The sequence below is a fragment of the Cnephaeus nilssonii genome, assembly GCF_951640355.1.
Source record: "Cnephaeus nilssonii genome assembly, chromosome: X".
Taxonomy (NCBI): domain Eukaryota; kingdom Metazoa; phylum Chordata; class Mammalia; order Chiroptera; family Vespertilionidae; genus Cnephaeus; species Cnephaeus nilssonii.
In genome coordinates, this window is record NC_137071.1 from 106,804,156 (window position 1) to 106,830,176 (window position 26,021).

General features: G+C 40.3%; 1 protein-coding gene across 1 annotated transcript in view; it reads left to right on the top strand.

Annotated features, from left to right (window-relative positions):
* Positions 1–26,021, top strand: part of GPC3 (glypican 3) — a 503,173-nt gene that overhangs the window by 309,746 nt on the left and 167,406 nt on the right. The window contains exons 4-5 of the mRNA XM_079765304.1: positions 5,987–6,120; positions 14,080–14,205. Coding sequence (XP_079621430.1) covers positions 5,987–6,120; positions 14,080–14,205 — 260 coding nt within the window. The remainder of the gene's footprint in view (positions 1–5,986; positions 6,121–14,079; positions 14,206–26,021) is intronic.

A 26,021-nucleotide genomic window follows, 5' to 3' on the forward strand; every position in this document is an offset into this window, starting at 1 on the left:
ATTATAGACTAGAGGCCTGGTACACAGATTCATGCACTGGTGGGGTCCCTTGGCCTGTCCTGTGCCCTCTCGCAATCTGGGACCCCTCATGGGATATTGGAGAGCTGGATTCGGCCAATCCCCACAGGCCAGGCTGAGGCACCTCTCTGGGTCTGGAGTGCAGGTGAAGCAGATTTGGGGCAACAATGCCCCAGCAGCAACCTAACCCATGGCTGATTCTGTGAAGAATTGGGCTCCCTCCTCCACTGGTCAGAGTGTCTGCCCCCTGGTGGTCATTGCACATCATAGCTACCAGGAGAACGGTCGAATGGTCAGATGGTCACTTGGGCTTTTATATATATATATATATATATAGATAGATAGATAGATAGATAGATAGATAGATAGATAACTGAAAAAGCCCTCTAGAGGCCCTCAAGTCTTGGTGGCCTCAGGTGCAGTTCGTCAGAGGGAAGGAGTTGTGCTGATTACTGAGTAAAGTTCAGTGGGAGAGTCATCTTTTCTTTCAAAAGCTGTCAGATTTTCGAGGGCAATATGATGTGTTCATGGTTTTTCTTGTGCCACAGACTCACTAATGGGAACGTTTCCCTCTCTGCTTCTGCTTCTCCCCTCCATCCACCTCCTTCTTCTTCTATTATGGGCCATACAAGTTAAAATACACATACATGCCTTTTATATATTTTTGAGAAAGAAAATGTTAAGCCTTTCATGCATCGGTTTTTTAAATCAAGAGAAAAATAAATCGGTTAGGGTTCACCCTCCCATCTCCATTTTCATATCTTTTAGGCTATCAAGCTAAAGGCTTAAACCCGGTGCCTTTTTGTAGCCATAGGATTAATCTGGAATCTTCCCATTTGGGAGGAAATTATAAAGAATATACTCAGTCCAGATATCAGACTAAATCTGGGTTTGATTGTAGGAATTACAGATTTTGTAGCCAATGCAAGAATCTAACTTCCGGAACCATGGTTTGGGGTCATCCTGCAGGCAGCAATGAGGACCTACTTGAGAAGACACGTCTCCCACACCACTTGGTATCAGTACATTAGTATGGTTTATTGATTCTTACCTGGCAGGCTACATTTCAATCACTCCACTAGAATAAAGGGAGTCAAATATATGGTAAAGGAAGATGATTTGTCTTTTGAGTGTGGGCACAAAATATAATACATAAATCATGTATCATGGAAAACAAACAAAACAAAAACCTGTTATGGGTGAGAGGAAGAAGTAGGGTTGCAGGTCAGTTCTCTTGATATTCATTCTACCGAGCTCTTCACTATACCTTGCTGGGCCCCAACAGTGTATTCCCCTTGTGTATGTACAAAGCCAGTACTTCTGGAGCCTGATTAAAAAATAATGGTGCTAAGGTTACTAGAATGACCTGCTGGCCTGGATACTGTCAGAAGCCCTGCCTTTTTGTGTTTCGAGTGTCATAACACTTCATAGCACTATTGCTTTTCCTACCACAGGTTGTGGCACGTGAATAAAGGCATCATTAGAAATCACAGTTCATGGAAAACAGAAAGGTGTTCTATTCCAAGTCTATTGATAGAGACACTCACCTGTCCAATAAATTCACTTCAACTAACTAAATTTAAAGGTAACAGCATCCTTGACTAGGTACATTAGTCAGTGAAAGGAAATTGGATATCGCTTCTTATTTAAGAACTTGAAAGTCCTTATTTAAGAACTTGAACAGAAAACATACTGATTTCTAAAATGTTACTTGGAAGGCTGGTTTCTTCAACAAGCAACTGTAGATTAATACTCAGCTCTCCAAGCATAGTCTGATTTTTCCCAAGTGTGAAGATGAAAGGACCTCCTTAATATGAACACTGTATGTCTTTGTAAATTAGATTTCCTTTTCATGTCTACTTCTCAAAATAAGATCATAATATTCACCTAAAGCTCACAGTGTGGAGGTGAAAGATGTGAGAGGAGGGCCCAAAGGGGGGCTACATTTGACACATTCTTTGTATATGAGAATAATTTTCTTCATGGTAGATTTGTGGAAAGAAATACCAGTACAGCCTGTCTGATAAGATGTGGCACATTTCAGATTTCATATAGGGAAGTGGGCGTGTGAGCAGGGTGCCATTGTTTGCCCCTTACCCTACACAGAGCTTTGGGAACTCAGCTCCATATGCCACATTGGGTTACTTAGAAAGACAGGTCAAACTGCAGAGTGTCCACATTCTCATTTCTTCCTAACTTCCCTACTTTTGCCTCAGCTGCACCCCTTTCCAGTAGAGGGAGGGTTTCAAAACTTTAAGGAGTTGCTATGGCCCAATTAATATTGACTGATAAAAAAGGACATACATTCAATGGGAAGGAAGATTTCACAACTGTGAGTTGCAAGTAGACAAGTTACTGTGGAAGATTTTGATTTCAGGTGCTAGATTTGGACCAGATGCTGGTCAAGAGAATGTGTCCTGTGCTCCTGAATGTGATGACTAAGAACATTTTGAACCTGGTGGAATAGACTTTCATGTTGATGTATAATGTTGAAGTATAGATATTTATGGAATATCTAAGTTATTTTTATCTTGCATTATTGCTTTGGAAGTGATTGGAACATAACTCCGCAGTACAACCAGGCAGCCCCCTAGCCTAAAGCACCCTACTAGACTGGTACCAGTTAGGGCAAACTCAGAGAATGTAGATCCTTCATTTGAAACAATATTAGCCCCAGTCAAATAACATTACATAAACACATGTGAAAAATTCAGTATCATACAGTACATTCCAAAGCCAAATGGAATACAGTTGACCATTGAATTATGTGGGGTTGGGGCACTGACCTTCCCTCATACAGTTGAAAAATCTTTGTATAACTTTTTTAATATTTTAATATGTTTTTATTGATTTCAGAGAGAGAAAGGAAGAGGAAGAGAGAGATAGTAACATCAATGATGAGAGAGAATCATTAATTGGCTGCTTCCTGCACACCCTCTACTGGGGATCAAGCCCAAAACCTGGGCATGTGCCCTGGCTGGGAATCAAACAGTGATCTCTTGGTTCATGGGTCAAAGCTCAACCACTGAGACACACTGGCCGGGCTATGTATAACTTTTGACTCCCCAAAAACTAAACTACTAGTAGCCTACTGTAGAGTGAAAGTCTTACCAATAACATAAACAGTCAATTAACACATATTTTGTACGTTATATACTAGTATATATTTTATTGTATTCTTACAGTAAAGGAAGCTAGAGGAAAATGTTATTAAGAAAATCATAAGGAATGGAAAATACATTTACAGTCCTGTATGTATTTACTAAAAAATAAATCCACATATAAGTGGACCCAAGTTCAAACTTGTGTTGTTCCAGGGTCAATTTTATTTTAAAGTGTCTGCAACTTTTGTTTAATTCCCATTAAGATAAACTATTAAGAATAGCTAGTATGAATATTAGACTAGAGATGCTGTCTTTCATAAATTGAGGCTATGCTAGTACTGATTTTAGATTTTTTTAATTCAATAATTTATTTGTATATGGAAAACTTTCCCAAGCTATACAAACTAAATGCCATTTATGCTTTTATAAATAGGTAAATAATTTAGTAAATATTGTGACCATCATGAGAAATCCAGAAGTGTGATTTTCCATCAGTAGAATGGTTTGCTAGTCTTGATATGAAAAGTTTTCTTCCATTCACTTCAATTAATTCACCATTATTGAGTGCCAGCCAGTGTATAAAATCTAGTCTGAATTCTATGGAGGTACAGAGAGACAAAGATATAATCCCTGTCGTCACAAGGTATTTCTAATATTTTTCCTAAAGTGTACAATCTATACATTCACCTGGGCTATGTTTTAGAGGACTTGGAATTTGCCTCTCACACTGGAGGTGATATTGCATAAGGTTTGAAGTCCAACAAATAGGTTTAAAGTCAGATTGAATCTACCACCCATTTGCCTTAGGCAAGTTACTTGACCTCCCTGGGCCTCAATTTCCTCACCTATAAAATGGGAATGATAACATTTAGAATAGTATCTGGCACAGGGAGACATATGGTAACATTTATACTTCTTCATATAGAAGTTCATTTAGGCTCCTCTCTGAAAGTGAAAATATAAAAAATCTACAAATAATTTAACCAAATCATTTAGAATTAAGATAAGAAAGCTGATGCCATTTTTCTATTATTGCTGTATGAGTGTAAAAGAGCTAAGCTTTAGAGGGTGGCATCCAATAAGTATTTTTGAATGAACAAATGAATAGATAGAGGGAAGGAGGAAGAAAGGGAAGGAGTTAGGTACAGCAGGAGGGATTAAAGAGCAAGAGAGGAAAGAAGATAGACTTCCTTAAGCACCTATAGTCTTTAATACTCTCAATACTAGGCTTTTGCAATTATATGTGATTCATAGCCGATGATCCTGGCTATTGATTTGTTGGCTTGCCTTCTTCCTTCCCTTGTGCATTTATAGGAAAGCCAGATGAGAAACTATATTGACATTTTTAAGAATGCCCTAGCTTAGGTCTTATAACAAAACTAGAGGCCCAGTGCACAAAACTTTTGCACGGGGGGGGGGGGTCCCCTCAGCCCAGCCTGCACCCTCCCCAATCTGGGACCCCTTGGGGGATGTCCAACTGCCGGTTTAGGTCCGATCCCTCTCACAATCCTGGATTTCTGGATCCTAATTGCTCACCTGCCTGCCTGCCTGGTTGCCCCTAACTGCCCCCCCTGCCAGCCTGGTCACTCCTAACTGCCCCCTGCTGCTGGCCTGGTCACTCCTAACTGCCCCCTGCTGCTGGCCTGGTCACTCCTAACTGCCCCCTCAGTTGGCCTGGTCACCCCTTACTGCCCCCCTGCTGGCCTGGTCACCCCCAATTGCCCCCCGCCGGCCTAGTCACCCCTCACTGCCCCCCCTGCCAGCCTAATTGCCCCCAACTGCCCCCCCCACTGGCCTGGTTGCCCCCAACTGCACCCCCCGCCTGCCTGGTCACCCCTAACTGCCTCCCGCTGCTAGCCAGGTCGTCCCCAACTGCCCCCCCTGCCAGCCTGGTCACCCCTAATTGCCCCCCCTGCTGACCAGGTTGCCCCCAACTGCCCCCATGCTGGCCTAGTTGCCCCTCACTGCCCCCTGTCAGCCTAATTGTTCCCAACTGCCCCCCCCCCGCCTGCCTGGTCGCCCCTAATTGCTCCCCCACTGACTTGGTCTCCTCTTACTGCCCCCCCCTGCCAGCCTAGACCACCCCCAACTGCACCCCTCTGCTGGCCTGGTTGCCCCTAACTGCCCCCCCTGCCATCCTGGTCATCCCAAACTGCCCCTCCTGCTGACCTGGTTGCCCCCAACTGCCCCACTCTGCTGGCCTGGTTGCCCCATGTAGCCTGCTGTTCAATCGTTTTGTCATCCCTCACCTGGTTGCCCCATGCAACCTGCTTGCTCAGTCGTTTGGTCATCCCTCTCTAACCACCCTGCCAGCCTGGTTGTAGGCAGCCATCTTGTGAGGGCATGACAGTCAATTTGCATATTACCTCTTTATTATATAGGATGCTCATAATAATGGGGAGCACTCTGTGCATGGGAGGCTGCTCTTCTATAACTGACTATTTTACACATCTCTCATATACCCCCTCATCTTCTGCACTATTTCTACCTAAATTTTGCAATGCCCACTTGTGAACTTCTTCATATGTATAAATACCAAGTGCTATTAAAAGGTATCAGTGGCATAAGCCCTATGTAGAGGGTCCTCTCAAATGTGCACTTCACTATAGGGAAAATAAAACACACATTTTTTAGCTTAGAAAAATATCTGAATAGGCTACACTTAGAGTGCCTCCACTCCCAGTCTTCAACATTCTTTTCCATAGATGGTTCTTCCCCTTAAAAACATACCACCTTTTTTGACACCAGTAATAGCTTAATTCTGCTCTTTAAAAAAATTGTGGAAAAATTGAAGTGCATTACAGAATTTGTTTCTACTATCATATCTGTGAAAGTGTCATATAATTATATTGCTTTTTTTTCAGATTGGAAAGTTATGTGCCCATTCTCAACAACGTCAGTATAGATCTGCTTATTATCCTGAAGATCTGTTTATTGAGAAGAAGGTATTAAAAGTTGCTCATGTGGAACGTGAAGAAACCCTATCCGGCAGAAGAAGGTGAGTTCCCTCCCCCCTCTATTGAGCATACAGTTAGCAATTGTGTTTTAAGGTCCAAAAACCATTTGAGTGAAGCTTCTTAAATACATGTTATTTAGTCCTCCTGAGTAGAGTTTTTGGTTAATTACATTCTATCATCTGTCAGTATTTAAATAAAAAAGATATTGTATTAGATCCAAGCTATATTTAAATGTAAAATGACCATATGTAAATATCAATATAGCAATGCAGGGTGGAATGGACCCAAGATCTTTATTGATAAAACATTTTTGCTTATGATTTGGTCTCACAATTCCATGGCTTTGTTTCTGGCTTTTCCCTTTATTAGCAGAGTCCAGGATGAGTTTACCAAAGAGAAAATGGCAAGACACACTCATGTATATACACATACTGCACACTACACATTATTTTAAGAATCATAAAATGAAAGATCCTGTTCCTATTTATTAAGATAACAGTTAAGGAACTCAATTAAAGACTTTATTATTCTCTTCATTCCTCCTCCCTACATCTAGATCTCCTCCTTCCCAATTCTTGTTTCATGTTCACAAATAAGGGGTAGAAATTTGATAGGAAGCCCAACACAAATCTAAGAGAATTGCCTTCCCCAAAAGTAATACAGCCAATACACCACTGGCTTAAGATCTGCTCCCTGATGACTTCAGGGACATTGGGAGACATTTGCTTACAGATGGAAATTTCAGAGATGAAATAAATAACATCTCAGATATGGGCTAAATTATTTTATTCATATCCAGTTACTACAGAAGGTTTTGAAATGGCAATTTCTAGTCATATATGATACAGTTTAGAGTGAGAGAAGACAGTAAGGTAGCTTGAGAGATAGTCCTCCAAAGAAGGATATCAGGAAGTTCCATTTTCTTCTCTTTTGTTGACTTTCAAGCTAATGGATTCCTAGTTTCCCTGTGGCAGGAGTTTTCAAATATAATTCAAGGACCCAAGGAGTCCCAAAGACCCTTTCAGGAGGTCTGTGTAATCAGCCTTTTGATAACTACATATCTATATGAAGCTGGCTTTTGTTCATATACTTTAATCAAAAGAACATATTGCAGCTGATTAAATTCAGAAGCCAATGGAGAACTTATCTGTCTCCTATTATGAGAGGCAGTAAAGATATTTTGCAAAAATGCAAAAACAATATCACTTTTCTTGCTTTTTCATAAAAATGTTATTTATGTTAACATATAATGGCTCATTATTATTAGTTTAAAAACAATAATAAAAATTTAAGTTTTTTCTGAGTTTTAATTTCTAAAGCAGCAAATATCAATAGATATATATCACATAGACAAAAGGTCTTTGGAGTCCTCAACAATTTTTAAGAGTGTTAAGGGGCTGTATTAGTTATCTAGTGCTGTACAACAAATTATCCCCAAAAAGTGATTTAAAATGACAAACATTCATTATCTCACAGTCTCTGTCAGGAATTTGGGAACTGCTTAGCTTGGTGGTTCTCAGTCTCTAAGGAAATTTCAATCAAGATGTTGCTTGGGGCTAGCAGTCATCTGAAGCATTAACTGAGGCTGGAGGATCTACTTTCAATGTGGCTTACTTACACCTTTAGCAAGTTAGTGCTGGTTGTTGGAAGGAAGCTTTTAGTTCCTCACCACATGGACCTCATGTGTATCTTTACCACATGGCCTCCAACTTCCCCAGAATAAGTGATCCATGGAAGACAGCAAGGAGAAAGCTGTTGTTTTTAATGACCTAATCTGGGAAGTGACATACTCTCAATTCTAACATGCTTTATTTGTTAAAAGTGAGTCACAAATTCTACTTTACATTCAAGGGGGAGGGAAATTAAACTCTGCCTCTTGAAGGGAATAGTATCAAAGAATGTGTGAACATATTTAAAAAACACCGCAGGTTCCTGGCACCAAAATATTTGAGAACCATTTCCCTATGGCATGAAGGTTCTCTGTGAAGTTTTTGTTTTTCTGGGAAGGCAAAATTAGACCATTTCTCCAGTTGTTTTTTTTTTTTAACTCCTGACAGTCCTTTGTCCATTATTCACCATTGCTTTCACTCTTTGCCCAAACCAATGAGGAATTAACCTGTCATTGATCTTTAACTGGTAGAAATCCCTTGCATATCAGACTGAAACAAGTAATTTATATAATATTATATATTAATTACATATAAATAAAATATAAATTCTAAGTGCAATATACTTTGTATTCAACTCAGCAGAATTTTAGAAAACACCTATTATGTGTCAGAAGATATACTGGGCACTAAAAATCAAGACACAGTCCCTGCTTTCCAAATCCGTGTAATGTGGAAATGGACTTAAATAACAAATAATTCCAAAACAGTTTTGTAAGTGCAAAAGAATGTCCAGAGTATATAGAAGCAGCCAATTAGAAAAGAGAAAACCTCTCTGCCCAGGGAGTTCTGGTGAAGACTTCATGGAGGAGGTGGTATATGGATTTATAACAGAATCTTATGCAGAACTTTTTCAACGTAAACACTCTAGCAGTCCCATTTTGAAATTACTTGGACACTTTTTTGAGTAAGTAGGAGGTTCAGCAAGGCCCTGCTGCCATGCCTTTTATCTTGGGCTCTGTGGAGGGAAAGAGAAGACTCTGAGGGTGTTGATACCTCTAGGGAAAAAGAAATTGATAAATTGGTTCTTGGCTGTGCACCCAGATTTGGCATTTTGTTTATATTTATTTTTGAACTTATTGTTACCCCAAAAGAAAAGAAAGGATAATAAGAAAAATTCCAAAGCCTGCAGACTTGAGTAATTGGTAGTCAGGCAGGGCTCCTTTGGATGTTGGAAACATGAGCCTGACCCATGATGCTTCTCATCTTTTTAGTAAAGTGAGTCCTTAGAGTCTGTTGTGAGAGCCATTCTTTCTGAATTCTCTGGCAGAATAAGAAAACAAAACAGCAAGAGAGTGTCCAATTTCATATAACTCCCTCAAATAGGCATTGTAAAACCTCTTAGGGAAAGAAAAGAATTGGAGATTAAGATGATCTCTGGCTAAATGCACTGCCCCCTGCAATCTGATGTTATTGGAGGGCTTGTTTTGGCAGTGTAAGTACATTTGTAAATTTCTCAATATGTTCTGCACAGCATTTTACACTGTTCAGTACAATGTATGTGCTGCCAGCACCCCTCACACCCATGCTCAAACTCCAACCTCTATGGTTAAAAATATAATAATTGGAAAGGAACCCTATTGTAGCATTCAGTCTGTGGAGGTTGTGAGCAAACTGTCTTAGTCTGATTATGAGTTGAAAAGCCCATTGCCTTATTAAAAATAACAGCACACAAAGAAATGCAGGATTCCTTTGGTAGCATTCAGAAGTCATCTGTTTGTTTTGTCTGCCCCCAGCTGGGTAGTGTGCAACACACAACTAATCTTAGAAATAACTTAGTTGAATTTAAGGGTGATTTGATATTCATCTGGTGGCCTGTGTATGGGACCCAATATCATTTTAAGGTATCAATATTGAAAATATCATCAGATTTAAAACGATGAGGATAGGACAGTAGAAATGAGATTTTCGTAACCTTTTCCAACTCTAATATTTTCAGCACATCTCAGATGTCAGTCTCTTCCTTCTTTGCCCTTTTGAATGTCTCTTTCACCATTTCCTTTATGATCTGTTTTCCTTGTCATTTGTATATCCTCTATAAAGTTTGGTAGAATACATAAGCAATATCTTTCCCTTCCTGAAACCCCAAATCTGTAGTTGAATAGTCCATCCTGCATGTATATACCAAACTTCTGGCCCAACTGCTGACCTGTGAAAAAATCACACAGTCCCTCCACCCTTGTGAAATTACATCTGTGTGTTCTAGCCTTCTCCTTCCTGCACTCCTCCTCCTCCCTTTTCCCTCTGATTTGGTCTATAGGGGCAATAGATTAGGTGACACTAGTAAATGACCTAGAAAGAAATGAACAAAAGCTGATCTCAGCTCCCCGGTCCAAATCAATGCTGACTCCCACTCCCTCTCAGATTATTGCTCTGGTTTGGATAGGCAGCTTTGTAAGTTCAGTGGTGACTTCCACCCTCTGAACAAAACAACCAAGTATGTCCTGAGTGAATCAATGAGTTTTGGGTCTGGTACAAGTCATTCTGCCCTAAATTGGACTCTACTTCTTTCAACATTTGTCAACATCATCTATATGCCAAGCATTGTGTAAGGATTAGGCTGTGATGAATAGGAGGAGCTCCTCCTAGCCTAGTTAGGCAAACATACACACAAATAAATACTTTTCATACATTAGGAGGAAGTGCCAAAAATAGTTATGCACAAAAATATAGCAGCATCATAGATGGGGAAGTTAGCAGCTCTCCTGTGAGAGTCAAGAAAGGCTTCTTGTAAAAGATGACTTTTGAGCTGGGTCTTGAAGAACTAGTAGAATTTCAACAGACAGAGGAGAGAAAAGGTGATCCTGTCAAAGGGAACAGTGTGAGAAAAAAGTATTGGCTAATCTTTGGAATGGTAGAAAATTATAGTTTGGGGTCAGACTGTGAAGGTTTCTTTGCAGCAGCATTAAGCATGACCCTGCATCATTTTAATTATAACTATTTTAGTTTATGTGCTTTTCTGTATCTTCAATTTTTTTAAAGAATAATGATCGCATATTACTTTATATTGAGAGAAAAATAACCTTAATGATAAAGGAGAAGTGTTCAGGATCTGCACTTTGGGATGAAAGGCTAGTTTTACTTTTAGTGATTTCCAATTAGTGCTGCTTTGATGCCTGCCCAAGCAAATCATTGCAAGAATGCAAAGGAAATACCTTCCCCCACAACCCAAGATGGGAACTCTCCTCTTGAGGAGGGTGAGAGCCCTCAAGGGAAGATCATGTGCACCCAGCTGCAATATTTCAAAATGGTTCATGAATGCAAAGGGGCCCTGTCCTTTAGTTCCACATTTAACACATTGAATGGAAACCTCTATGAAGAGACTTTTTTCCTGAGCAGACTGCTGTAAGCAAGTGTTTGGTTTGTCCTAAGTGATATCCATGGGCCCCACTATTTATATGTCAAACAGTTTGTTTGGTATGTATGTATTAGAATAAAGTGGAATTGGAATCAAAGAGCATGACCTTCAATCAAATTATTTTTCCCACCACGGGCAACTAATTGTCCAAATTTCTGTCTTTTTTTCTAGAGACAATTTAGTTGAGCAGACTGCCTTAGTTCATGGGTGAAGATTTTTTGTAGTCTGTCATGGGTTACTAGCACAAAGAAAAGAAATCTTGACTGAGGCATATATGGGTAATTAGCATGTCACTTAATTTAAAGAAAGATAGTTTCAGCTATCTTTCTTTTAAAAGAGAAATAGAAATATTCAACTGATCTCCTTTAAAAATTGTAAGCATGGCAATAGAAAGCATCATTTAAGAAAATATAAAAATAAAATACACTTAATTCCCATGCCAGAACAAGTTTAAGAAAGAATGACAATGAAGAGGAGAAATGAGAGAAGCTCAGTAAACTCAGTAGGAGGTAATACCCCTGTCACTCTCTGCTGCTTTCTGGCTATGGTATCAGAGGACATTATTACCCACCTGTTGTCGTCACTCTTTTGTAAAGCTCATTAATTCTCCAACAGTTTTGAAAGTCTTTCTTCTACCTTGCAAAATAGTATTTCTGGATTTATTTTCAAAAATCAAATTTTCTTTTGGAAACCAAGGTTTATTTTCTCACAGTGTTAGAAGGTTTTGCATGAAGGAATGGCCTGCATGTAATACTGTACTTGAGGACTCAAAAGCATTGGCCAGTTTGCTAGAAGTGCTGGTACCCTGCTCTTTGTTCTCCCAAAGGTGGGTACTGTCTCATCCCATAGGCTCTAGGAATTATTTGAGAACTGGCATTTATCTCATTATTCTTAGGTTTTTCCTAATAAAATTCACTTTTGATTCTAAGCAGGTTCTAATGGGAATAATATACACTAAGAATAAAAAAGAACTCAGTGAACAAGTCTGTCAAAAAGAAAAGGTTATAGCCCAGCTGGTGTTGCTCAGGGGTTGAGCATCGACAAATGCACCAAGAGGTCATAGGTCATGTTCGATTCCTGGTCAGAGCACACGCCCAGGTTGTGGACTCGACCCCCAGTAAGGGGTCATGCAAGAGGCAGCCAATTGATGTTTCACTCTCACATCAGTGTTTCTCTCTTTCTCCCTCTCCCTTCCTTTCTCTCTAAAAATCAATAAAAAAAATCTTTAAACACACACACACACACACACACACACACACACACACACACACACACATCTTCCCAGGTCCATCCTGTATGTTCTGTGATGATAATGAGTACCCTATAAAGTAGGATGGCCTTTTATTTTCCCAAGTTACCTTGTTTAACTTTCAAAAAGGTTCTCCTGAGTTCTAGAATTTGATGACCTAGACTATGGTTACATTATTCACATTCTTTGTGGGTTTTTTTGACATTTATCTTGATCCCATCAATTAATAACCTTCCATACTAAAGTGTGAGGTCTTACATTTATCATAGCCCCTCATCCTCTTAACATTGAGATAGACTCTCTTTGAACACTCACCAATTTTTTGGTGATCTTTATCATTACCAAAAAAAAAAAAAAAGTCAAGAGTTAGGGGACTGGGAGATGTTCAGAGTGTTGTTGTTTTTTAACTTCTAGGGAAGTCAAATTGGAAGGCTTTTCTATGAGTTCAATTTTTCTTGCCATGTGCTATGTTTAGTGAGAGAGTTTGGAGGTAGGAGGAGGCCTAAGGGAAACTCTTTCATTAAAGAGTGAACCATTGCTTCTTATAGACTAATGGCCATATTCCATTACCTCATGGAGAGGGGAGAATTACTCAGCCTCAGCCTTTAGTCTTTCAGTTTCCACTCTTGGGGACTGTATTATTACCTTGTAAAACAGAGCATCTCTCCTATTAGCATTAATTAAACACATCTTTTTCCTCTGTGAGAAGCTATAATGTTGACTTTTATTTTCAGAGCCCTGTATTGAGCCTCTTCACTTTGGAAACTGATGGAGCTCAGCCACCAGGAGTTAGCTGTGAGGGGTTTGAGCATAGCAGGAAGCAACTCTTGGGGTATCAGGAGTTATATATGTCTCAATAACCTTTCTTAAGTTATTCTGTCCATCACCCTGCCTTTACTGTAATCCGAGCCTTTTTGAAGATATGCTGATTATTATAAGCTCTCTGTCTTTTATATTATTAGTTGAAATGAAATGTTTCATGGTAATAAAATGGAAAATGGCATTAGTTATAAGAAAATAATTTCTACCAGTCTCCCACTTTTAGACAGATTTGAGAACAATCCCCAAAAGGCTTTTCTGGACTTAGGACTCCCACCAATGTCCAAATGGGATTCAGACCTATGGCTCCTCCAGAGACCTATGTATCAGAGGAATCCATTCTTAGCCTGGAGACAGAATTGAATAATTAGTCCACTGCCATCAAATTCCTTGGCAGAGTCTCCAAAAACTTTGTAGAGACTTAAGATAGACTTGGATATGAAGCACTCTTTAATTTCCTTTCTACCAGGAATATCACTTTAGAAAATAAAAAGTGTTTTATTTTTGTTTACCACAGGCTATGTATTGCATAGATATTTTAATACTCCTCTATAAGCATATCCACATTTCTCCAATCTGTAATGTTTTATGTTGTGTGTCCATGTATATCAGTAATAAGAAAATAGGCCAGAAATTTGGTAATTTGGTTGGGTATTTATGTGTGTTCTCTCTCTCTCTCTCTCTCTCTCTCTCTCTCTCTCACACACACACACACACACACACACACACAGACATTGATTTTTGCAAAAAACAAAGTTGTGGCCCTTTAGCCAAGAATGTCTTTAAAACTCATTTATTGCTCTAACCAGCCTGGTAGAGCCTTTCTGTCATGCTGATAAGGAAATTAAACTTTTCTCATACTGGGTTTACTTGCCTGTTATGAACAGATGTTTTGTTTTTATTTCAGGGAACTAATTCAGAAGCTGAAATCGTTCATCAGTTTCTATAGTGCTTTGCCTGGCTACATCTGCAGCCACAGCCCTGTGGCCGAAAACGATACTCTTTGCTGGAATGGACAAGAACTTGTGGAGAGGTAATCTTTTGTGAACGATATAGCAATGTTTGAGAAATAGTTATCATATATCCATCTCAAGGATAATTATGTCTTCTCTTACCTCCATTAATTTCATAAGAAAAATTCTAGGAAAAACATACATACGAGCATCTATGACATGCCAGATGCTTTCTGTAACTCATAAACCTCAGAATTTACAAACTTTGAAGCACATAGAGAATTATGTATTCAATCTTTAGCTTCTTCCAGCTCCTAATTATGTTGGCCCATATTCATTGATTGATTAGAAGAAATCATATTCATACTAATAACTTTAATTTATTGGATTTAACTACATATTAAGCACAATACTAAGTATTTGTCTCTATTAACTCTCTATATCCTTATACCAATTCTATGAAATAGATACTGTTGTTTTCCTGCTTTAGTGATGAAGGTGAAGGAAAGAAGAAAGGGCGGGGAAAGGGAGTACTATTTCCCTGAGCAATTTTAATGAAGTATTTTACCATTTGAGTGTTAGTATAAACTGTTTTAACATTCACCATCTATGAAGAATTTGCTCATAACTGGAAAGGAAATAATATATATGCATTTATTCAGCAAACATTTACTGAGAACCTTCTAACTGCCAGTCACCTTGCAATGAATGAAACAGGAAAAATTTCCCGTCCTCACAGAGCTTTCATTCTAATGGGCTAATTGGCTTTGCATGTATAAGGAATAGCTTTCAATTAAGGAATTAAATCAGAGAGGTTGAATGCTTAGGAAACCACATGGAGTTGAGGAACATGCTTTTAAAAATGTTTGTACAAGTGGTAGTATGTTTTAGAGGATGTACAGAGGAGACCTGAACTAGAGTTCTGAATCTTTTATGGATTATTAGTTGCTTAATCTAGGGCAAGTGACTTAACCTCTCTGAGCCTTGCTTTCCCCATCTAAAATATGGTATGATTGTATTAGAGCCCCTTTGCCTCTAACAATATGTGTGTTTTTCCTCATTCATTCATACTTTTAAAAATTTTTATTGTTTAAGGTATTACAAATAGTAGTAAATACGTCTCTTTCCTCCCCACTGTCCTCCCCCCTGGCCTCCCCTACCCCCCTGGCACTTACCCTCGTCCCCCCGACCTCAGTGTCTTACGTCTGTTGGTTGTACTTATATGCATGCATACAAGTCCTTCAGTTGATCTCTTACCTCCACAACCCTCCCCTACCTTCCTGCTGTAGTTTGACAGTCTGTTTGATACTTCTTTGCCTCTGTCTATTTTTGTTCAACAGTTTGTAATGTTCTTTATTATCCAAAAATGAGTGAGATCATGTGGTATTTATCTTTCACTGACTGACTTATTTCACTTAGCATAATGCTCTCCAGATCCATCCATGTTGTTGAAAATGGTAAGAATTCCTTCTTTTTTATAGCAGCATAGTATTCCCTTGAGTAGATGTACCACAGTTTTCTAATCCACTCATCTGATGATGGGCATTTAGGCTGTGTCCAAATCTTAGCTATTGTAAATTGTGCTGCTATGAACATAGGGGTGCATATAACCTTTCTGATTGGTGTTTCTGTTTTCTTGGGATATATTCCTAGAAGTGGCATTACTGGGTCAAATGGCAGTTCCACTTTTAATTTTTTGAGGAAATGCCATACTGTTTTCCACAGTGGCTGCACCAGTCTGCATTCCCACCAGCAGTGAAGAAGGGTTCCTTTTTCTCCGCATCCGCTCCAGCACCTGTCATTTGTTGATTTGTTGATGATAGCCATTCTGACAGGTGTGAGATGCTACTTCATTGCTGTTTTGATTTGTATCTCTCGTATGATTAGTGACTTTGAGCATGTTTTCATATGTCTCTTGGCTTTCTGAATGTCCTCTTTCAAAAAGTGTCTATTTAGGCCCTTTGCCCATTTTTTCATTGGGTTGTTTATCTTCCTTTTGTTAAGTTGTATGTGTTCCCTGTAAATGTTGGAGATTAAACACTTATTGGAGATAACATTGGCAAATATGTTCTCCCATGCAGTGGGCTTTCTTGTTGTTTTGTTGATGGTTTCTTTTGCTGTGCGGAGGCTTTTTATTTTGATGTAATCCCATTTGTTTATTTTCTTTTTAGTTTTTATTGCCCTAGGACCTGTATCAGTAAAGATATTGCTACAACAAATGTCTGCTATTTTGTTGCCTATGGCTTCTTCTAAGATTTTTATGGTTTCCCATCTTATGTTTAAGTCCTTTATCCATTTTGAGTTTATTTTTGTGTATAGTTTAAGTTGGTGGTCTAGTTTCATTTTTTTTTTGCAAGTATCTGTCCAGTTTTCCCAACACAATTTATTGAAGAGATTGTCTTGTCTCCATTGTATGCTCTTGGCTCCTTTGTCAAATGTTAATGGAGCATACTGCCTTGTGTCAATCTCTGGGTTCTCTGTTCTGTTCCACTGGTCTATATGTCTGTTCTTGTGCCAGTATCAGGCAGTTTTGAGAATAATGGCTTTGTAGTATAGCTTGTTATCTGGTATTGTGATCCCTCCAACATTGTTCTTCTTTCTCAAGATTGCTTCAGCTATTCGGGGTCTTTTTTTTATTCCAGATGAATTTTTGAAGAATTTGTTATAGGTCTTTGAAGTATGCCGTTGGTATTTTAATGGAGATTATGTTAATTCATAGATTGCTTTGGGTAGTATGGACATTTTAATGATGTTGATTCTACCAATCCATGAACATGATATATTCTTCCATTTCTTAATGTCTTCCTCTATCTCTTTTTTTAGCGTCCTGAAATTTTCTGAGTACAGGTCCTTCGTATCCTTCATTAAGTTTATTCCTAGGAATCTTTTTTTTTTTTTTTTTTTGGTGCAATGGTAAATGGGATTGCTTTTTAAATTTCTCTTTCTGTGAGTTCATTATTGGTGTATCAAAAAGCCATAGACTTCTGGGTGTTAATTTTGTAGCCTGCTACATTGCCAAATTCATTTATTAAGTCTAGTAGTTTTTTTTATTTAGTCTTTGAGGTTTTCTATGTACAATATCATGTCAATTGCGAATAAGGACAGTTTTACTTGTTCTTTTCCAATTTGGATGCATTTTATTTCTTCTTCTTGTCTGATTGCAATGGCTAGTACTTCCAGTACTATCTTGAACAGGAGTGGTGAGAGTGGGCATCCATGTCTTGTTCCTGTTCTTAGGGGGAATGGTTTTAGTTTTTGCCCATTGAGTATGATGTTGGCTGTGGGTTTGTCATATATGGCTTTTATTATGTTGAGGTATGATCCTTCTATTCCCACTTTGCTGAGAGTTTTTATCAAGAAAGGGTGCTGGATTTTGTCAAATGCTTTTTCTGCATCCATGGATATGATTATGTGATTTTTATCTCTCAGTTTGTTTATGTGGTGTATCACATTTATTGACTTGTGGATATTGTACCATCCTTGCATCCCCGGGATAAATCCCACTTGGTCATGGTGTATGATCTTTCTAATGTAAGGCTGGATTCGACTTGCTAGAATTTTGTTGAGGATTTTGGCGTCTATGTTCATGAAGGATATTGGCCTGTAATTCTCTTTCTTTGTATTAGCTTTATCTGGTTTTGGGATAAGGGTAATGCTGGCTTCGAAGAAAGAGCATGGAAGTGCTCCTTCCTCCTGAATTTTTTGAATAGTCTGAGGAAGATAGGTTTTATTTCTTCTTTGAATGTTTGAGAAAACTCCCCTTTGAAGCTGCCTGGTCCAGGGCTTTTGTTTTTTGGAAGTTTTTTTGTTTGTTTGTTTTTTATTACTGCTTTAATTTCCTCCATAGTTATTGACCTATTCAGATTTTTTTATTCCTCCTGGTTGAGTTTTGGAAGGTCACATATTTTTAAGAATATGTCCATTTCTTCTAGGTTGACAAGTTTGTTGGAGCAGAGTTGCTCATGGTATTTTTTTTTTTTTTTACAATTCTTCATATTTCTGTGCGATCTGTTGTTATTTCACCTCTTTCCTTTCTGATTTTGTTTATTTGGGTCCTCTCTCTTTGCTTCTTGGTGAGCATGGCTAGAGGTTCATCAATCTTGTTTATCCTTTCAACGAACCAGCTCTTAGTTTCATTGATATTTTGTATTGGTTTTTTTTTTGGTCTCTATTTTATGTCATTTATTTCCACTCTGATCCTTATTATTTCATTCCTTCTGCTCAATCTGGGTTTTTCTTGTTGCTCTCTTTCTAATTCTTCATGTTGCAGAGTTAGATGGTTTATTATCAGTTTTTATTGTTGGTTGTTGTTTTTTTTTTGAGGTAGGCCTGTAATGCTATGAACTTCCCTCTCAGGACTGCTTTCACTGTGTCTCAAATATTTTGGGATTGTTTTGTTTTCTTTGTCATTTGTTTCCAGGATGTGTTTTATTTCTTCTTTGATCTCTTTGGTAACCCACTCATTGTTTGCCAGTGTGCTATTCAGCCTCTAAGTGTTTGAATTTTTGTTATTGTTTTTACTGTAATTGATTTCTAATTTTATGCCATTGTGATCTGAGAAGATGCTTGATATGATTTCAATCCTCTTGAATTTGGAGAGACTTTGCCTGTCCCAATATGTGGTCTATCTTTGAAAATGTCCCATGTGCGCTTGATAAGAATGTATATTATGTAGTTTTGTGGTGGATTGTTCTAAAGATGTCAATTAAGTCCATCTGATCTAGTGAGTCATTTAAGATGGATGGTTCTTTGCTAATTTTTTGTCTAGAGGATTTATCCAGTTATGTTAATGGGGTATTAAATTCTCCTACTATGATTGTGTTGCTGTCAATTTCCCCCTGATATCTTCCAGAAGTTTTTTTATGTATTTGGGTGTTCCTGCATAGGGTGCATAAATGTTTACCAGAGTTATATCCTCTTGTTGTATCAATCCCTTTAGAATTATGCAGTGGCCTTTATCGTCTCTTGTTATGATCTCCAATTTGAGGTCTATTTTGTCAGATATAAGTATTGCTACTCCAACTTTTTTTTCATTTCCATTTGCCTGATAGATATTTTTCCATCCCTTCACTTTCAGTCTGTGTGAGTTCCTTGTTATGAGGTGGGTCTCCTGTAGACAGCATATACACTGAGTGGCCAGATTATTATGATCTCCGAACGCATAATAATCTGGCCACTCAGTGTATATCCTATATAATAAAAGGCTAATATGCAAATTGTCCCCTCAACCAGTAGTTCAACCAGCAGGCAGGCCGGCCAACTTCCCATGTCCCCTCCCCCTGACCAGGCTGGCTGGACCCTACCCATGCATGAATTCATGCACTGGACCTCTAGTATACACACACACACACACACACACACACACACTAATAAAAGAGAAACATGCAAATTGACCATACTTCCACTATGCCCACAAGCCACGCCAGCAGACAATCAGGAGCGAGTATGCAAATTAACCCAACCAAGATGGCTGCAGCCACGGAGAGAGCAGGAGGCTTGGGTTTCCCCGGCAATGGCGGAAGCCAAGCTTCTCACACTGGCCGGCCCTGGCCTCCACGCAAGGCTACAAAGTTTCAATTATAGAAGATAAATAAATCCCAACAAAAATGGCAGCAGCCACAGAGCTGGAGAGAGCAGGAGGCTTGGGTTCCCCTTGGTGATGGAGGAAGCCAAGTTTCCTGCCCAGCCTGGCCTGCCCTGGCCTCCACTCAAGGCTACAAAGTTTCAATTATAGAAGATAAATAAATCCCAGATACCAGAGCCTCCACTTGGGTCGCTGGAGGGCATCGCCAGCCTGCAAACCACCACATGCCCCTCGCCCAGGCTGCCCCACACCCCAATGGTACCCCCACCCTGATCTGGGACACCCTTCAGGGCAAACCAGCCGGACCCCACCCGTGGACCAGGCCTCTATCCTAATAAAAGAGTAATATGCAAATTGACCATCACTCCAATGCACAAGATGGCTGCCCCCATGTGGACACAAGGTGGCTGCCACAAGATGACCTGTAAAGGAGCGCAGTTGGGGGCGATCAAGCTTGCAGGGGAGGGCAGTTAGGGGTGACCAGGCTGCCAGAAGAGGGAAGTTGGGGGTGACCAGGCCTGCAGGGAAGGGCAGTTAGGGGCAATCAAGCTGGCAGGGGAGCAGTTAGGCATCAATAAGGCTGGCAGGGGAGTGGTTAGGGAGTGATCAGGCTGGCAGGCAGAAGTGGTTAGGAGCAATCAGGAAGGCAGGCAGGTGAGCAGTTGGGAGCTAGCAGTCCTGGATTGTGAGAGGGATGTCCCATATTGGAGTGGGTGCAGGCTGGGCTGAGGGACACCTCCCCCCCATGCATGAATTTCATGCACTGGGCCTAGAGTGTGTGTGTGTATATATATATATATATATATATATATATATATATATATCCTATCTAATAATAGACAAATATGCAAATTGACCATACCTCCGACACACCCACAAGCCACGTCCACAAGCCACGCCCACCATCCAATCAGAGCAAGTATGCAAATTAACCCAAACCAAGATGGCTACAGCCACAGAGAGCAAGGTTTCCTAGGTAACAGAGGAAGCCAAGCTTTCTGCCAGCCGTTGCAGGCCTAAGCCTCCACTCAAACTACAAAGTTTCAATTATAGAAGGTAAACAAATTCAAACAAATGGCGGCAGAATGGAGCTTGAGAGAGCAGGCCAGGGTTGCCGCCGGCAACAGGGGAAGCAAAGCTTTCCACACACCCTGGCCAGGCCCACCCGCTTAAGGCAACAAAGTTTCAATTATAACCCCAACACAAATGGCTGCGGGCCTCGGAGGGAGCCCCAGGCTTGGCTCTGCTCCAGGCTACAAAGTTTCAATTGTAGAAGGAAAATAAATTCCAGATACCAGGGCCTCCGCTTGCGTTGCCAGGGAGCGTGGCCTGCCTGCAAACCACCACAGGCCCCTCACTCAGGCTGCCCCACACCCCAAGGGTACCCCACCCTGATCAGGGACACCCTTCAGGGCAAACCAGCTGTCCTGCCCCCATGTGGACACAGGATGGCCACCACAAGATGGCCAGCAGGAGAGGGCAGTTGGGAGGCACCTGGCCTGCAAGGGAGGGCAGTTGAGAGGGACCAAGCCTGCAAGGGAGGGCAGTTGGAGGTGATCAACCCTGCAGGAGAGGGCAGTTAGGGGTGACCAGGCCGGCAGAGGAGGGAAGTTGGGGGCAAACAGGCTGGCAGCAAAGTGGTTAGGGGGTGATCAGACTGGCAGGCAGAAGCGGTTAGGGGCAATCAGGAAGGCAGGCAGGCAAGCAGCTGGGAGCCAGCAGTCCTGGATTGTGAGAGGGATGTCCGACTGCCCGTTGTGGCCCAAACAACGGGCAGTCGGACATCCCTTGAGGGGTCCCAGATTGGAGAGGGTACAGGCTGGGTTGAGGGACAACCCCCCTCTGTGCACGAATTTCGTGCACCGGGCCTCTAGTATATATATATATATATATATATATATATATATATATATATACACACACACACACGCACACACACACACACACACACACACACACACATACACATGCTGAGTGGGCATAGGGTTTGGTCCCCCAATTGCTTTGCAGGGAATAGATTCCCAGTGTCCGCACACTTCCAGGCTCAAATTCCTGTAGCGGTGCTGTGGCCCTGTGCGAGGGGGGTCCCTCGCAGTTCCTATGGCATTGCTGGGAGCCTGTGGGGAGGGGGATAGGCTCTGTAACTCACAGAAATCTGTGGCCAGGATGTCTGGATTCATGGTGTCTGTGGGTCTGCAGCTGTGTTTGCAGGTCTCTGTCCCCAGTGGTTGCAGGGTCCCGGTTTGCATCTGAGACCAGACTTGGTATTGCTGAGGCCAGGATCCTAGTTTCAAGCAGCTCTGTTTTTCAAGATGGCATGATCTCTGTGCCCGCGTTGGCAGCCCCCAGAGTGTCTGTGGTGGCAACGAGGTTCCGCCGTCTAAGACAGCCCAGTTTGGCAGCCCCTTGGAAGACCTGCAGGATCTAACTTTCCCTAGCTTATATACACACACATACACCACACACGTCCACACACTCCTCTGTCATTCCCTCACTCTCTCACACTCTCTCCCTCCCTACCTTCCTGCTGGTCGCCATCTTCAGAATCCATTCATTAATACTTTCATATATATATATATATATATATATATATATATATATATATATATATATATATTGATTTTTGACAGAGAGGAAGAGAGAGGGATAGAGAGCCAGAAACATCAATGAGAGAGAAACATCGATCAGCTGCCTCCTGCACACCCCCTACAGGGGATGTGCCCGCAACCAAGGTACATGCCCTTGACCGGAATCGAACCTGGGACCCTTGAGTCCACAGGCCGACGCTCTATCCACTGAACCAAACCAGTTTCGGCCATTCATTAATACTTTCAACATTTATGTTTTCAGATACTATATGTTAGGTACCAAACTAGGTGCTAGGGATACGAGGGTGAACAAGACAGGCAAGTTACCTGCTTTGAGGAGCGTACATTGTAGTGGAAACCAATATCAGGACATAGAATAATTAATCATGAAGCTAAATGGAATTAAATAGCAATGTAATGGAATGGACAGAGGAAGGCTTTGGAGTCAGAGGAACTTGAGTTTGCATCTCAGTTCTGCTCTTTACTGTGTGTGGCTTTGGGTGAGTTACTTAGAAAGGCTGAAGGTCCTTCTCTTTAAGGGAAGGGTATCTCACAGGGTCATTGTAATTGTTAGGTGAGGTCATAAGTCTAAATCCCCTAGCAGATTGGTACACACTGGAAGTTTAATTCAGGTTACTTCTCTTCTTTCTACCTTCCCCCTCTACCCTCCTCTTCCCAATACAAGGTAAAACACATGCCTGAAAATAGCTTGTTTCTTAACTAAGCTATTTTACTGAACTGGGACAGTGAGAAGGAGATGCTAATGAGACTGAGGTTGGATTCCACCCTCTATGAGGCACTGAACTTGCCTGGAGATACTTTCCCGTAGCAAATTCAAATCAGGCTGGGGGGATTAATGGTCCCAGACAGCCCACTGCACTCGGGAGGAATAGTGTATATTTATCATTCTAAAAGCTCATCATGTACTAAGTAGAATCATGAAAATATGCCTATTATGACATATTTTTTAAACTGTCATAATAAAGCATTTGATATTTGGCTTCCTATAAAGTAGATGCTTTAAAACAGGCATAAACTATAGTATTAAAAATAAAATTCCCAAAGGTCAAATATATGGTTCTTGTATAAACTTGATGAGAAACCATCCCAGTCATTTACCTACTAATATGTTAGTATGGTGAAAAATGAACAACTCCTGGGTACTAATTTGTTTTAAGCAGCATTCTTCTAATAATTATCTCTTATTAAAAAGGAAATTTTAGTTTACAATATATTTATTTTTCAGTGCAATCAATCATCCATTTATTTACTCATTTAACCAATATTTGAGCACCTAATATATATCAAGCACTGATATTGCTTTCTTCACTGTTGTGAATATTGAAAGCAAATGTTGTAACCTGATTGGATATATTTTCTAATATGTCAGAAGATCCAGTTTTAGTTCATTGCAAAGATCCAGTTTTAGTTCTGACCACACCTACATTTTGTGAATTAGTGGGATTTTTTTAAATTGAATTTTGCTCATATAAACTACTTCATGTCCAGTATACTTTTGTGAAGGATGTTTCCCTGTGGCCAAGAAAGTCCTCTTGGTGGAACCCAAAGCCTGTTAGATTTGTATGGGTTCAAAGTTAGCTAAATGTACTTATGCACCATTAAAAGAACCCTGTTGACTGAAATATTTTTGTTTATTATGCTAGCTTCATATATCTTAGGGTATTGAACAAAATAATAAAATAAAGTAAGTATTATGGTATGGAGAAAAGCTATTATTCCATACTCCTATTTATATCCCTCTGAGAAATATTTTTTAAACAACTTTTATCATTGATATATATTCTCCAGGAAAGGAAGGAAGGAAGGAAGACAGGAAGACAACAAAAAGAGGAAAGGAGGAAGAAAGGAAATCAAACATATCTGTAGACAGAATAAGGATAATGTAATCCAGGAAGTAACTCTTCCGTGGTTAGTACCCTCAGGTTATAATTAACTCATACTTAAATTACTGACCTAATGCAATGATGGGACTAGGGAATAGTGTCAAACTAGATTTTTTAAAAATTACTTATCAATATACATTTAATAATATGAAGTTCTATAGCCTGAGGATGTGTGTACCCTCTATTTGTACCATTTATAAAGGTTAGTTTTGTGCTGCATATCTCATCTATATATAGTTAAAACCTTTTTAGAGCTCTTCATTGAATTTCTCATTTAATTTAGTCTTAAGTAACAGTTACAACTTCATATTGTCAATGGATTGTAACTCTGTTATCTTTATAGGTTAGGTTTGTGTTTATTTGAAAATATTTTACTTTTAGTCAAGAAAATTTGTCAAGTTCAAAGATCCTAATAGAGAATAAGACTTGCCAGTGGAGATACTTGATTTAAAAAAAATATTGACACTGAAGAAAATATAAATATCCATATCAGCTGTTATCAGAGCTATTTATACCCCCCCCCCCTACTATGGATGTACCAATCTCTCAACTTTTAAAAAGTTAAATAAGTCATTGTCTCTCTAAATAAAGTCATATTTCACATCTTTTTCATTTTTATCTCTTATGAATGCAATCAATTGAAAGATAAACGAGTAGGGGGTTTTCACAGATCTAGTCTCAGGGAGTACCACATAAGCCTATCATTTGTGTTTCTCACCTCCCCACAACCACCCCATCTTGGCTTGAGATAAACATTGGCTTCCAGGATTTAGTTGGAATCTTCGAATTAGCAAGCTTGACTTATATGAAATATTCTCTTTCATATAATCCATTGTATATACTGTGGGCAAAAGCTTCCTATAATTGCCGAAGGCAGAAAATTCTCCATCTTTTGCCTTTGTGAAACTACAGAGCATTTCAATTAGTGAATCCCTAAGACTCAGAGAAAAGTAAAGAACCCATGGAAGTAAGCTAACTACATTGGCACTGAACTTACCTATATGAAGAATGAACAATTTAGTAAATACATTCTTAAATACCTTTTTAGAACTGTTAGGCCAAATCCTATATATTAAAAGGCTAATATGCAAATAGACCGAATGGTCAAACAACCGAATAACTGGTCACTATGACATGTGCTGACCACCAGGGGGCATGCGCGGAACATGGTGGACATCGGCCGCAGTGGGATGGTGGAGCAGGTGAGCAGGGGTGCCAGACCATGGCAGGGCACCGGTCACTGTCATAGGGGCAAGCCTCTGGTGGTTACTGAAAATTCTTTGCTCCCGCATGCCACAGTCTCACCTGGCGTTTGCACCCACTGCCAGTGCCCAGTGCCAGTCCCGATCACTTGGTGCCATCAGCAGGTGCGAGTGGCAGCTGCTGGCCCTGATCACCCATGAGGGTTTCTCCACCTCCCCCTGCTCCTGAGGGGCAATCGGGACAGCAGCCATTGCTGGCACCCACTGACAGTGCAGGCTGCACTCACACCCGCTGCTGGTGCCTGCCCCAATTGCTCCATGCTATCAGTGGGTACATCAGAGCCAGCGCTGTTCGCACATGGGAGCGGCAGTAGTGGGAGTGGGGCTGCCGGCAGACAGGGGACTGGGGGCCGTGGCAGGAGGGGCTGGGCTAGGGCATGGAGAATGGGCCAAGACCCACTCCTGTGTCCACTGCAGCCTGGCAGCCCACAGTTTCTTTCAAGGTGCATGAATTTGTGCACTGAGCCCCTAGTATATAGATAATTGAATGATTTTCATTCTTCTTCTGGATGATTCTGTATGTAAGCCCCATTTAATACTGTATATAAGCCCCTTTTT